Source organism: Asterias rubens, chromosome 16 (genome assembly GCF_902459465.1).
Source record: "Asterias rubens chromosome 16, eAstRub1.3, whole genome shotgun sequence".
NCBI lineage: Eukaryota > Metazoa > Echinodermata > Asteroidea > Forcipulatida > Asteriidae > Asterias > Asterias rubens.
Genome location: NC_047077.1, coordinates 11,120,463 through 11,132,189, shown reverse-complemented (window position 1 = coordinate 11,132,189; position 11,727 = coordinate 11,120,463). Strand labels below are relative to the sequence as shown.

The 11,727-nt window shown below is 38.0% G+C and overlaps 1 protein-coding gene across 1 annotated transcript; it reads right to left on the bottom strand.

The window, feature by feature from the left end:
- Positions 1-4,070: 4,070 nt before the first annotated feature.
- Positions 4,071-11,512, bottom strand: LOC117301185 (protein archease-like). The gene is made up of 8 exons (XM_033785090.1): positions 11,159-11,512; positions 10,516-10,540; positions 9,899-9,909; positions 8,815-8,925; positions 8,551-8,633; positions 7,242-7,294; positions 5,797-5,833; positions 4,071-4,561 (listed from the first exon to the last, which is right to left on the bottom strand). Exons 1-8 carry the CDS (start codon positions 11,328-11,330, stop codon positions 4,472-4,474), a joined length of 582 nt encoding a protein of 193 aa, XP_033640981.1. The 5' UTR covers positions 11,331-11,512; the 3' UTR covers positions 4,071-4,471.
- Positions 11,513-11,727: the final 215 nt, after the last annotated feature.

Below are 11,727 nucleotides of genomic sequence, written 5' to 3'. Positions count from 1 at the left end.
AATTGTAACCATACTACTGGCCACGTGTGGTCAGGTTTGGGTACTTTTTGTATCACAAAACACAATGTCCACAGATTTACATTAAACTTGCACCCTTTGAAGATAGTGATAGTAGAAAGCGTACCTTAAAATATTACTAGCTTAGGTGCTGTAGTTTTGAGAAATGAGTAAATCAATGACACGAAAATACATTTTATAGAGACGACAATTATTTTTGTTACTAATTTTTCATAAACTACAGCACCTCAGCAATTTTCAGGGAAGCTTTTTACCATCATCATTTTCAAATTGTGTGAGTTCGATGTAAATCTGTGGACATTGGGTATTGTGTCCTACAAAAAGTACCCTTTAAACAAAAACCAACTTCTACCCCATAAGAACAACTGTTGTATATTGATGTAAAATAGATTAGATATGTAATAAATTAACTCAAATAATGAGGCCGTTAATTTAATTGTTTCCATTTAGAATTATAGATTATTAGATGCTTCCATTTTGAACATAAAAGTTTGAAAGTGAACGAATTGAAAGTTGTGTCTCACTGAATTAGGAATTGAAGAATACCAGCATTTGTATAAGTTTTAATTTGTTGTCCTACAATATAATTGACCTTTTTGCTATCGGAAGCAAAATCGTCGGCTCAGCGCAATGGGGGTCACTAATTGTAATATCACATCCTTAATTATCAAAAGGTCATCAAATAAAAAAGGCATCACATACATTTGAAAAAACTAATTAAAATCAACAAATAAGTGTTGAAGTAAGGGCGTCCTTAGCAACAGTCTTGGCCATAGCTGTTGTCACCAATTCAGGTACAGCCTTATCAAGCCCATTTATCCATTTGCGATTATTAGTTTGATTATTAGTTAACCCATGAATTAGACACAGTTGTATGGATTATATGTAATTGTTTTATTTAAAACTTGTATTTATTCAAAATTGCACAACAAACTTGATAACTATTTGTGTGATTTCCCACAATTGGTTTCATGTTGTTTTTTCTTCCTCTGATCAATTTATTCTTGTTTTGGTGTTTACACAAATTGGGGCATATTGAAGTTGTCAGCAAATCCTTTGGGAATTCACAACAGACTTTGATTAAATTACTCATTTGCATGTGTTATGTGACTGATAGTTTTCAAATGAGGCGATGCATCTTTTATTGTTTGGTTAAAGGTACTGGACATATTGGTACATGTCAAAGTCCATTCTTCGCACTTGGTGCGAACCTGTTAAAATTTGAAATTAGTCGTCAAAGTTGCGAGAGAATAATGCAAGACAAAACACCATGCCTCACAAACTTGCACAAGTTTGTGCTTTTAGATGCTTGATTTCGTGAACCTCACTTGTGAGGTCTCAAAATTAGTTCAAATATTTCAGTGAAAAATTACTTCTTTCTCAAAAACTACACTACTTCAGAAGGAGCCGTTTCTCACAATGTTTTATACTATCAACAGCTCTCCATTGCTCGTTACCCAAGTAAGTTTTTATGCTAACAACTATTTTGGGTAATTACCAATATTGTCCACTGCCTTTAATTAAAGAAAAGTCCACTTGTATGATGTCTGTCTCTTGTTACATGTAATCAATGCTATATCATTTTAACACAAGTGCGTTTTTTCCAGCACGCAGAGTGTGATGAAGGCTACACTTCCGCTCTGTGTGTTTTTACCCCAAATATGATTAAAGGTGCTGGACACTATTGGTAATTGTCAAAGACCAGTCTTCACAGCTTGTGTATCTCAACATAGGCATAAAATAACAAACCTGAGAAAATTTCAGCTCAATCGGTTGTCGAAGTTGCGAGATATTAATGAAAGAAAAAGCACCATTGTCGCACCAAGGTCACACAAAGTTGTGTGCGTTTAGATATCTGAGGTCTCGAAATTGAATTCGTGGAAAATTACTTCTCTCTCGAAAACTACGTCACTTCAGAGGGAGCTGTTTCTCACCAACCTCTCCCCAATACTCGTAATCAAAAAAGGTTTTATGATAGTATTATTACCAATAGTGTCCAGTGTCCAAAAATTATATTAAATGTCACAGACCTGGATATACAAGGAGGTCCTGACTTTTGTTGCCCCTTTGCAGAGTGAAAATGGCCTTGCCCTCTCAAAGATGAAATTCAAAGCCTGTTATCAAATTATCAACTGTACAACAACTTTGAAATAAAATATTGATGAAATTACACTCTGAATCTTTTTGTCTCTTTGCATCTTTTTCTATTTTTACTACAAGATATATAATAATATTTATTTTTAGCCTTAAATCAATTATAAAATAGTCTGTGTTTTCTTCTTCTAAAAAATGTAAAATTATTTATAACTTACATACAAGAAAAGCCAACATTAGGAAAATATAACCATGCTATTTCAACCAAGTCTGTTAATCTAAATTGCTTGACTTGAGGCATTGCATGGTGAGGTATCAATATATATTTGGTTTGCCATAACACCATGTGTGTATCTACTTGCCAGGTAGATTTTGTACTTTTCAGAATTGAAAAGTCTCCCGAAAAATCTGATAAATCTACTCCGTGGTAGTAGAATATAGCAAGACAGTTCTCTAACATGTCTAAGAACAAACTCTACCTGGCAAGTAGATATACACATGGTGTTACCGCAAACCAAATATATATATTTTACTTGTTTCGCAGAAACGCAGTTGTAGTCTTTTGTTTGAATGATCTTCCCATGAAGGGAACTCGGCAAACTCCCACTAAGGGATAAAAACACCAAGCTGGCAACAGCCAATCTCTCTCACAAACATTGGTTTAACATCTATGATTATGAATTACACAAATCAAGAAATTGTGATTCATTAACTAGACAACAATATTTATTCTAGTCATTGTGAAATCAGCAGTTAGCTGGGGGATTCGAACCCACAACCTTGTGATTGCAAGTCCTGCAGTCTAACCACTTACAATGAAAAGATATTTTTGTTCAGATGTCGTAATCCCAAGATAATACCGAGAAGGCAACCTTTTTTTTGTGGGATGTCATCAAAGTGAACGTTATCGTATGTGACCATGACTTGTACTACCCTCTAGTTTACGTCATATTTCGACTGAACAGGTGGCCACCAAGGTTTCTTAAAAGTGGAATGCACTTTAGCCGTAAGGTTAGCCTAAAACTCTCTGGCAAATATAAAAACGAGACTGCTACTCTGTGGGAAACTTCAGTCAGCAGCCAGCAACATCAAGAGAGCAGTAAAATGCCGCAAGAGCATGCACCGTGACAAACATTTACTGACTAGTCTATCCTAAAGGTCTAAAGACACTTCTGTTCCTGAGCAAGACACTGGTTCTCTCCACCCAGGGGTAAATGGGTACCTGATGAGGGCCAGAGATGGTTCTTGTGTTTGATTTAATAGCTTAATAGTGCATATTTGTTGCACAGGCTGTATACAACCCAATGCAAGGAATGAATGGGAGACTTTCTGGGACGATAGAGGGCAGCAGACTTACCGGGTAAATCCATTGTTCTCAGAATTATGCGCATGTTCAGAACTACGTAAACAATGGAAATTTACCCGGTATGTCTGCTGCCGCCTAGCGTTGGAAAGTCTCCTATTGAATGGCCACGCGTGTTAAGCGCGATATAAAAACTCGTCATTATTATTATTATTAATCAATTGACTGAATGCTAATTATGGCCTAGCGGTTAAGAACTGAGGTTAAGAGCGCTGCACTCAAGCTCTGCTGTTCAGCAAAGTGCGGGATCAGGAGTCATGACACTTGTGTCCTTAAGCAAAACACTTAATCTTGATCCTTCGTCCTTTGGATGGGACATAAAGCCGTTGGTCCCATGTGTTGTTTAACGCTCATTAAAAAACCTAGTGCATTTATCAAAAAGAGAAGGGGTTCAACCCAGTGTTCCCGGTCTGATCGGCAGTGTATTGCGCCACAGCACCTTGTAAAACATTACATGGTGCTGTAAAAGGACAAGGTTTCATAATACGAACGTAGTCCCACATCTTGCAGGAAATACTGTATGTTACAGCGCCAGGAGCGTCACTGAGTGACGGATATGCGTGCTGTAAAAGAAGCAACTACAGCGCCAGGAGCGTCACTGAGTGACGGATATGCGTGCTGTAAAAGAAGCAACTACAGCGCCAGGAGCGTCACTGAGTGACGGATATGCGTGCTGTAAAAGAAGCAACTACAGCGCCAGGAGTGTCACTGAGTGACGGATATGCGTGCTGTAAAAGAAGCAACTACAGCGCCATGAGCGTCACTGAGTGATGGATATTGGTGCTGTAAAAGAAGCAACTACAGCGCCAGGAGCGTCACTGAGTGACGGATATGCGTGCTGTAAAAGAAGCAACTACAGCGCCAGGAGCGTCACTGAGTGACGGATATTGGTGCTGTAAAAGAAGCAACTACAGCGCCAGGAGCGTCACTGAGTGATGGACATGCGCGCTGTATAAGAAGCAACTATTATTATTATTACTAATGTCGTTACTCTCTTCAGATATCAATGATTACGTAGATGTCGTGAGTGTCTTTCTCTGAATGGACTTGCATATTGGAGTAGGTGATTGCTTTCACTTCTGTGCCCTGCAATACAAAAAGGAAACAACTTTTAACACAAACTTAAAGGAACGTTACAGAATTGGTAAGAAACGAAAATCGTGGAGATCACAAATTTACATAAAACTTACACAGTCTAATGAGGATGATAGTAGAAAACATCCCTTAAAACATTTCTGTCTGAAACTTCATAGTGTATAAAAAATAAACAATCTAATTACGCGTTTTGAGTTTATCGCTCAGTGAGCATTTATTAATTTTTTTTTTGCATCGATGCAACGCAAAATTTGTAATGGTTTTTCACTATTCTCTCGTGACCCAGATGGCCGATCAATCTCAAACTTCTACAGGTGTGTCAGTTTATGTATATGGTGGATTAAATAAAGTGCTTACACTGCAAGCAACTTTTTTGCTAGCAAAACCAAATCTGTAATGTTCCTTCAAGTGACTAAAGCTAGTAATTGTACCAGACTTTGTTCGAATCTAACTCGCAAATGCTTTGTTTTTTTACATCCTTGGCATTTTCTCCTTCGTCGAGGAAATTGTGAGTTTCGACTGGAGCATTTTAAGGGCACCAAAGCAATGATCGGGGGCATGGTGGCAATCGCCTTCGTTGCCTCCTTAAAGTACCAGCCGTCGATTTCACCAAACTATTTCTAACTTAGGACTGAGGACGAGATAATTTCCGTATCCAAAGACGTTAGGACGCATTGAACCCATCCTCAGTTAAGACGGGTTACTGGTCCTAACTCGAAATAGGATTAATCCAAGCATTTCGTGAAATTGGCTGCAGGCCTGCAAATGGCACCCCTCTTTTGTATCACACCACTGAAGTGCAAATTTAAAAGTTGAGCAGATATTTTTGCTTAAATGGAAGGTACACGTTTGGTAATTACTCAAAACAAATATTAACTTAAAAACTGACTTGGTAACGAGCATTTGAGAGCTGATGAAAGTAGAAAACATTGTGGGAAACGACTCCCTCTGAAGTAACGTAGTTTTTGAGAAAGAGGTAATTTCTCACTAAAATAATAAGAGACTTCTAGCTAGAAGACTTTTATTCCTATCTGAAAGCACACAAATTCGTCCAACAAGGGTGTTTTTTTGTTCATAATTTTCTCGCAACTAATTCGCCGACCAGTTGAGCCCAAATTTTCACAGGCTTGTTATTTTATGCTTATGATGGGATACACCAAGTGAGAACACTTGTCTTTGACAATTACCAAACGTGTACAGTGCCTTAAAAGACTTGTTAACTTTACCTGAGGATGCTTCGTCAAATCAAATGTTTCTCCGTGCCTGAAACAAAAAGATGACAATAAACAATGTCAACAAAATTATAAATCAGAACAATGTATGTCAACCAATGCCTGTTAGAGGGTGTGGTTAGATGTACATTGTTCAAATTTGGGGGTAAAAAACAAAAAAAACAGTATGATTTTTTAGTTCCTAACAAATTTTGACAGATTATGACGTAAAAAGCCCCCAACGCTGAATGAAACGTACAAATAGTGTCCAGTGCCTTGAAATAAACTTTTACCACAGAATAGAAAAGAAAAAAAAAATACGTGCCTAGAAATGTCTTCTACTCTCTACTCTTGACATTATAGGAATTTGTCCAACCTGTTTTTTTTCTGTTATAATTTTTTTCTTTTAACAAAACCAAGACAAACAAGTGTAGAAACCAACACCCAGACCCAGAGTAAACAGCAACCCAGCAGAACCCCACCCGATATTTTTTTGGGGACTGCAAACTGCTCAGCAGGGTGTTCCCATTGATCTAAAATATCAACATTCTATTGTTATTTAATGTCACGCTTCTTTGTTGTTGGGAGCTTGTTAGGTATCAGGTCAGGGGCACCTCCACCACAAATACAGTTGGCATTCATTGTGTATTTTGACGTGTATTGGGAATTGTTTTCCACCCACATCCACAGCAGTATACTGCATTCATGGTTGGTAAATTCTCCAACCCTTGCCCCCGCCCCCCCCCCCAAAAAAAAAAAAAGAAGAAGACAAAAAAGAGCAGTATCCAGAAAAAGTCCATAAAAATGGACCAAAAAACCAAGGCAAGTCTGCATTTGTTTATGATACAAAGCAACAAAAAAAGAAATCAATATCCAGAAAAAGACCATAAAAATGGACAAAAAAAACCAAGGCACGTCTGCATTTGTTTATGATACAAAGCATATGAACTATGCGAGTTCATTTGATTTTAAAAAGGTGTGGTCAAACATGAAGACTGGCAAAAACTCTTACAATAAGCAGTTATAAAATGTTACTTGGTGAGTAGCCCCACACTGCAGCTTTTGGTGGTAACCAAATACTGCGAAAGGATTGCCTTCGAAGTAAAAATGAATTGGAGAATTTGTCACTCAAAAAGATTTCAAACAGAGAAATAATTTGTAAGATTTCTGTGGTTTGGTGTGCTTTCCTAAATGCTGCAGCCAGAGATAAAGTTGGTACCCGCTCTCACCTTGCTAAAGTTGGACAGTTTTCATTCTTGTGAAACTTTCACACAGTGAGTTTTATCTTTTCTTTATCACTTTTGGCAATAAATAACGTTGACAAAAAAACAATCTAAGCCCTACCTTTAAATCAGAAATAAACAACCTAAAAAAAAAAAAAACAGTGAAAAGGAAAAAGAGAAGAAAGACAATAATAAGCCAGAGAGTGGTGTTTTTTTTCACTGAAAGAGTTTACTTACCCTGTGGCTTTTATCTTAAAGTTCTCTAAATCTAGTTCATCAATTGTTACTTCCTGCAAAAATAATAAGCAATAAAACATCAGTGTCTGGGTAAAACACACCCCGTGGAAAACCTGCTAAACGTGGGCTGTTTGGATTTTTTGTATTATCCACTAAACTCAGACAACACCAAGGAATGAATAGGGGTTAGAGTTTAGGGTAGTGAGAGGTTCAGTTGGTTTGATGGTTAGAGTTCAGGGTGGTGAGGGTCGTTTGGTTACAGGGTTCATGGTGGTGACAGTTGGTTGGGGTTATTTTATTATACACTAAACTCAGACAACACCAAGGAATGAATAGGGGTTAGGGTTTAGGGTAGTGAGAGGTTCAGTTGGTTCGATGGTTAGAGTTCAGGGTGGTGAAGGTCGTTTGGTTACAGGGTTCATGGTGGTGACAGTTGGTTGGGGTTATTTTATTATACACTAAACTCAGGCAACACCAATGAATGAATAGGGGTTAGGGTTCAGGGTAGTGAGAGGTTTAGTTGGTTTGATGGTTAGAGTTCAGGGTGGTGAGGGTCGTTTGGTTACAGGGTTCATGGTGGTGACAGTTGGTTGGGGTTATTTTATTATACACTAAACTCAGGCAACACCAATGAATGAATAGGAGTTAGGGTTCAGGGTAGTGAGAGGTTTAGTTGGTTTGATGGTTAGGGTTCAGGTCCGGTGGTGAGGGTCGTTTGGTTAAAGGGTTCATGATGGTGAGGGTTGTTTGGTTGGGGTTCAGGGTATGCAGGGTGGTGAGGGTTTGGTTAGGATTGGTTGGTATCCAGGGTGGTTAGGGGTTAGGGTTGAGGGTGGTTAGAGGGTTGGTTGGTTTGATGGTTCTTGGTTCAGGGTGGTGAGGGTAATTGGTTACAGGGTTCATGGTTGTGAGGGTTGGTTGTGTGGGGTAAGGGTATGCAGGGTGGTGAGGGTTTGGTTAGGGTTGGTTGATTAGGGTTCAGGGTGGTGAGAGTTGGTTGGTTTAAAGTGCAGGGTGATGAAGCTTTAGTTAGGGTTGGTTGGTTAGAGTTTAGGGTGGTTGGGTTTGGTTAGGAATAGTTGAATAGGGTTCAGGGTGTTGAGAGTTGGTTGGTTTAGAGTTCAGGAGGGTGAAGCTTTACTTAGGGTTGATTGGTTAGTGTTCAGGGTGGTTAGGGTTGGCTGTTAGGGTCAGGGTGGTGAGGATTGGTTGGTTAGGGTTGGTTCATTGTAGTGTTCAGTGTTGTAAGGGTTTAGGGTGGTGAGGGTTGTTGGTTAGGATTTAAAAATAGAAACATGGCCATACTTACTCTAGGAATAAAAAATGGGTCAGCTGAAAATACAAACAGGAACTCATCCAAGAAATGATAGAGTAACGAAAGCATGTCATCTCCTGAAAAAAAATATAGAAAATAAAAAGTTGCCACATTAATGCCTTCCTTTGCTTGGTTCAAACATTGTTACTACAAAGATTCATCAAAATACTATGACCAAACTATACTGTTGATACATTATCAAATATGAACAGGTTTTAAATGATTAAAAAAACATTAAAAAAAGAATCAGATATTCACCTTCTGCTTCTATTGTAACTGTTGTCAATTTGTCTACTTTGCTGATTTCTGTCATGTAAGCGAACATTGCCAATGCAACATACTCAAACGACTCTTTTAACGTGTCGCCCCCTGAGAAAGATACAGTTAAGGCAAATACAAATGTGTACAAACAATGGTGTAGAAAAGTCACTCTAAAAAGCCCTTTTCACACTTCTCTATTTCTGGGGGGCAACCCTGGGGAATAACAGCCAGCCTTTTCAAGGTCGGTTTATAGTTGGTCGCGCGATGGAAATCTTGACACAGGACAAAGTTTATAGTCATCACTGAGGCCTAAAAAATGTGTCTTTCTTTGATCGCACGTCAAGATTTCCATCGCCCGACCGTCGCGCGACCGACTATAAACTGGTCTTCACACTTGGATCTCTTTACCCCTGATCTACCCCGGCAAATGGGGGAATGGCCACCCCTGCTCCGGAGTAGGGTTAAGTGGTAAAACTCTAGGGTGTCTGGAAAGGTGCAGCCGGAACCCCATTGAATAGGGACCTAGGTGGGGACAGTGTGAAAATGCATGGTAACCACGCATGGGGTAAAAAAACTCCTGGGCCTTCCCAGAACTGTAATCCACTGGGATGAGAGACACAGTGTTGAAAGGGCCAGTGAGTGTTCCAGCCAATTGAATAGACAAAAACTGTGTATTTTCTAGAGTTCTAGAAAGTTGACTGCATTTCTGTTGGTTGCAAAAAACCAGGTGACCTAAAAATACTCTTTTGACATTGTGTGAATTAAGGTTAATTTTGTGACCACAACCAAGTCAGGTAAGCCAGTTTTGAACATGTGTGTATTGGTTGAACCCATTGTTCCCACAAGACAAAATGAACATTAAGTGGTAATTTATAGCTAATCTTGGTGTTAACCATTCTTTCAGAGAAATATTTCCATCATCTGAAACATCATCTGTTGAGAAAACAGTTTGAGGACCCTATATCACTAAAAGTGTTGTTTGTGACTGCCAAATCTTAAAGATTTTCCCACAAACTTCATTACTTTCTGAGTTCATTATTAAAATGTTGTGTCTTTTAATCAATCTACTTCAAAAGGATACATGAATGCAACCTACAAAACAAACAAAAATAAAAAGTTGGTTAATAAAAGTTGTCAACCAAATATCAATATGTTGAAAAATGTACGTTTATAATACAAAATGTGGTGAATTAAAGTAAACTCTCCGCTTCACTTTTTATCAACTAACCTACTCATTCAAAAAGTCAACTGTGTGGTATTTATATTCTATTTTCCAGGCACTGTACATTTCTTTTTGACAAGATTGATGCTTATTTAGCTTTCACTTCACATCAATAGGCTCTTCTACTATTTTCAAATCAACAGTTAAAAACTGTCAGTGTCACATTTCAGGCAGGCTTTTGTTTTTTTTGTTTTTTAAAATAATATTTCATTATGTATTTCTTTTGTAAAGCTTGTTAACGATTGTATGTAAATAATGTCGCAATTCAGCAGTATGCTGCGATGACATTTTAAATAAATAAACCATTTTAAAAGTCCATTAAACAAAAAATATAATCATTAAATGCTCCACAAAATAATGACCCTAAAAGAATGAACTGAATGAGTTCCTCTTCCAGCCTCTTGTAACATCAACAAAAAAAGCTGGAAAATGTTACCGTTCATTTGTTTTAAAAGGAACTGTTTTGGATTACTTACTGTACATCTGCGGTGTGGTCAAGAACTAATGGAAGAAAAACAGATAAATGGTGTTAATTTTGGTTTTTTACCCATACACCGATGTGTGTATAAAGCACTGTATACTCAGTACTTTCCCGAGTCCTGTGAAAAAAATATCACAGGCATGTTACTCGGGTGGGATTCGAACCCACGACCCTTGCAATTCTAGAGCAGTGTCTTACCATAGAGTAAGGTCTTACCAACTAGACTACCGAGGTTGCCCGGTAGCTAGAGGCAGTTTGAAAAAAAAAAAAAAAAAAAAATGGTGATTAGACTTGAATCAGGATTTTTTGGTAATGTGCTGATAATCCTGAAAATGCAATATTATATTGGCCCAAATTTAGTTCATCTTGCAGTTTTTCTTGGTCAAAGATAATAAGTAAATTATGTCACATTTCACATGAAACCATTGTGATCATGACTGTTTTGTCTTCATATAAAGTTATAGTTTTTAATAAATTATCTTATCCATCAATTTATCCTTTTTTTTTGTTTACACTAAATCATTTAATTTCTGTACCATAATAAATGGTATTTGGGACAAACCTGATACTCACTAATTTAATTAGCTGGAAATATTTAATCAAGGAAAAAAACCACAATATGTGCCATTTAAACTCACACTCAAATTTGGATCCCTCTGGTATATCCTGCCAGTCGTCCGCCCCGCCGGCGGCCTCCTCGCCCTCATCGCCCTCCGCGTAGTCCACGCCGTCCTGTGGCTCTTTCTCCCCGGGAGATCTGGGACTGTCGCTTGGGTCAATCCCCGTAGTTTCTGCAACTTCTTCTGCCATGCTGTTTAGTAGTGTTTACGACTTTTATTATTGAGATAACTTCCTAAACTTGATGAATATTTGGGTTAATGAGGAACACTTAACATTACAGCATTTCGCATAAATTGAGTGGAATTACAGTACACTGTAAGTGTAGTATACTTCGTGTTGTTTTACTTCCACGATCTAGCATTACGTGCGCATTGTAGAAATGGTGCAATCATCCACCCACATGCGGTTTATTTTGTACGCGTAGTCTCGCGACTCCAGCCGTTTTCTTAAGAATCACAATCTAAACTTCTTGGAAATTCGGTTTGGCGAGTTTTAACATGTTAAATTGTAATGTTTAGTGTAATTAAAGGGGAAAATACTTTTGAAACAACAAAGAGTAACAAATAGGTGCATTTAGGGTTTTTAA

Coding starts and splice junctions, on each gene's coding strand:
- LOC117301185 (XM_033785090.1), bottom strand. CDS start 11,330: ATGGCAGAAGAAGTTGCAGAAACTACGGGGATTGACCCAAGCGACAGT. Junction 7,295..8,550: donor ACCCATTTTTTATTCCTAGA/GTAAGTATGGCC, acceptor TTATTTTTGCAG/GAAGTAACAATTGATGAACT. Junction 4,562..5,796: donor ATTTGACGAAGCATCCTCAG/GTAAAGTTAACA, acceptor TTTGTATTGCAG/GGCACAGAAGTGAAAGCAAT.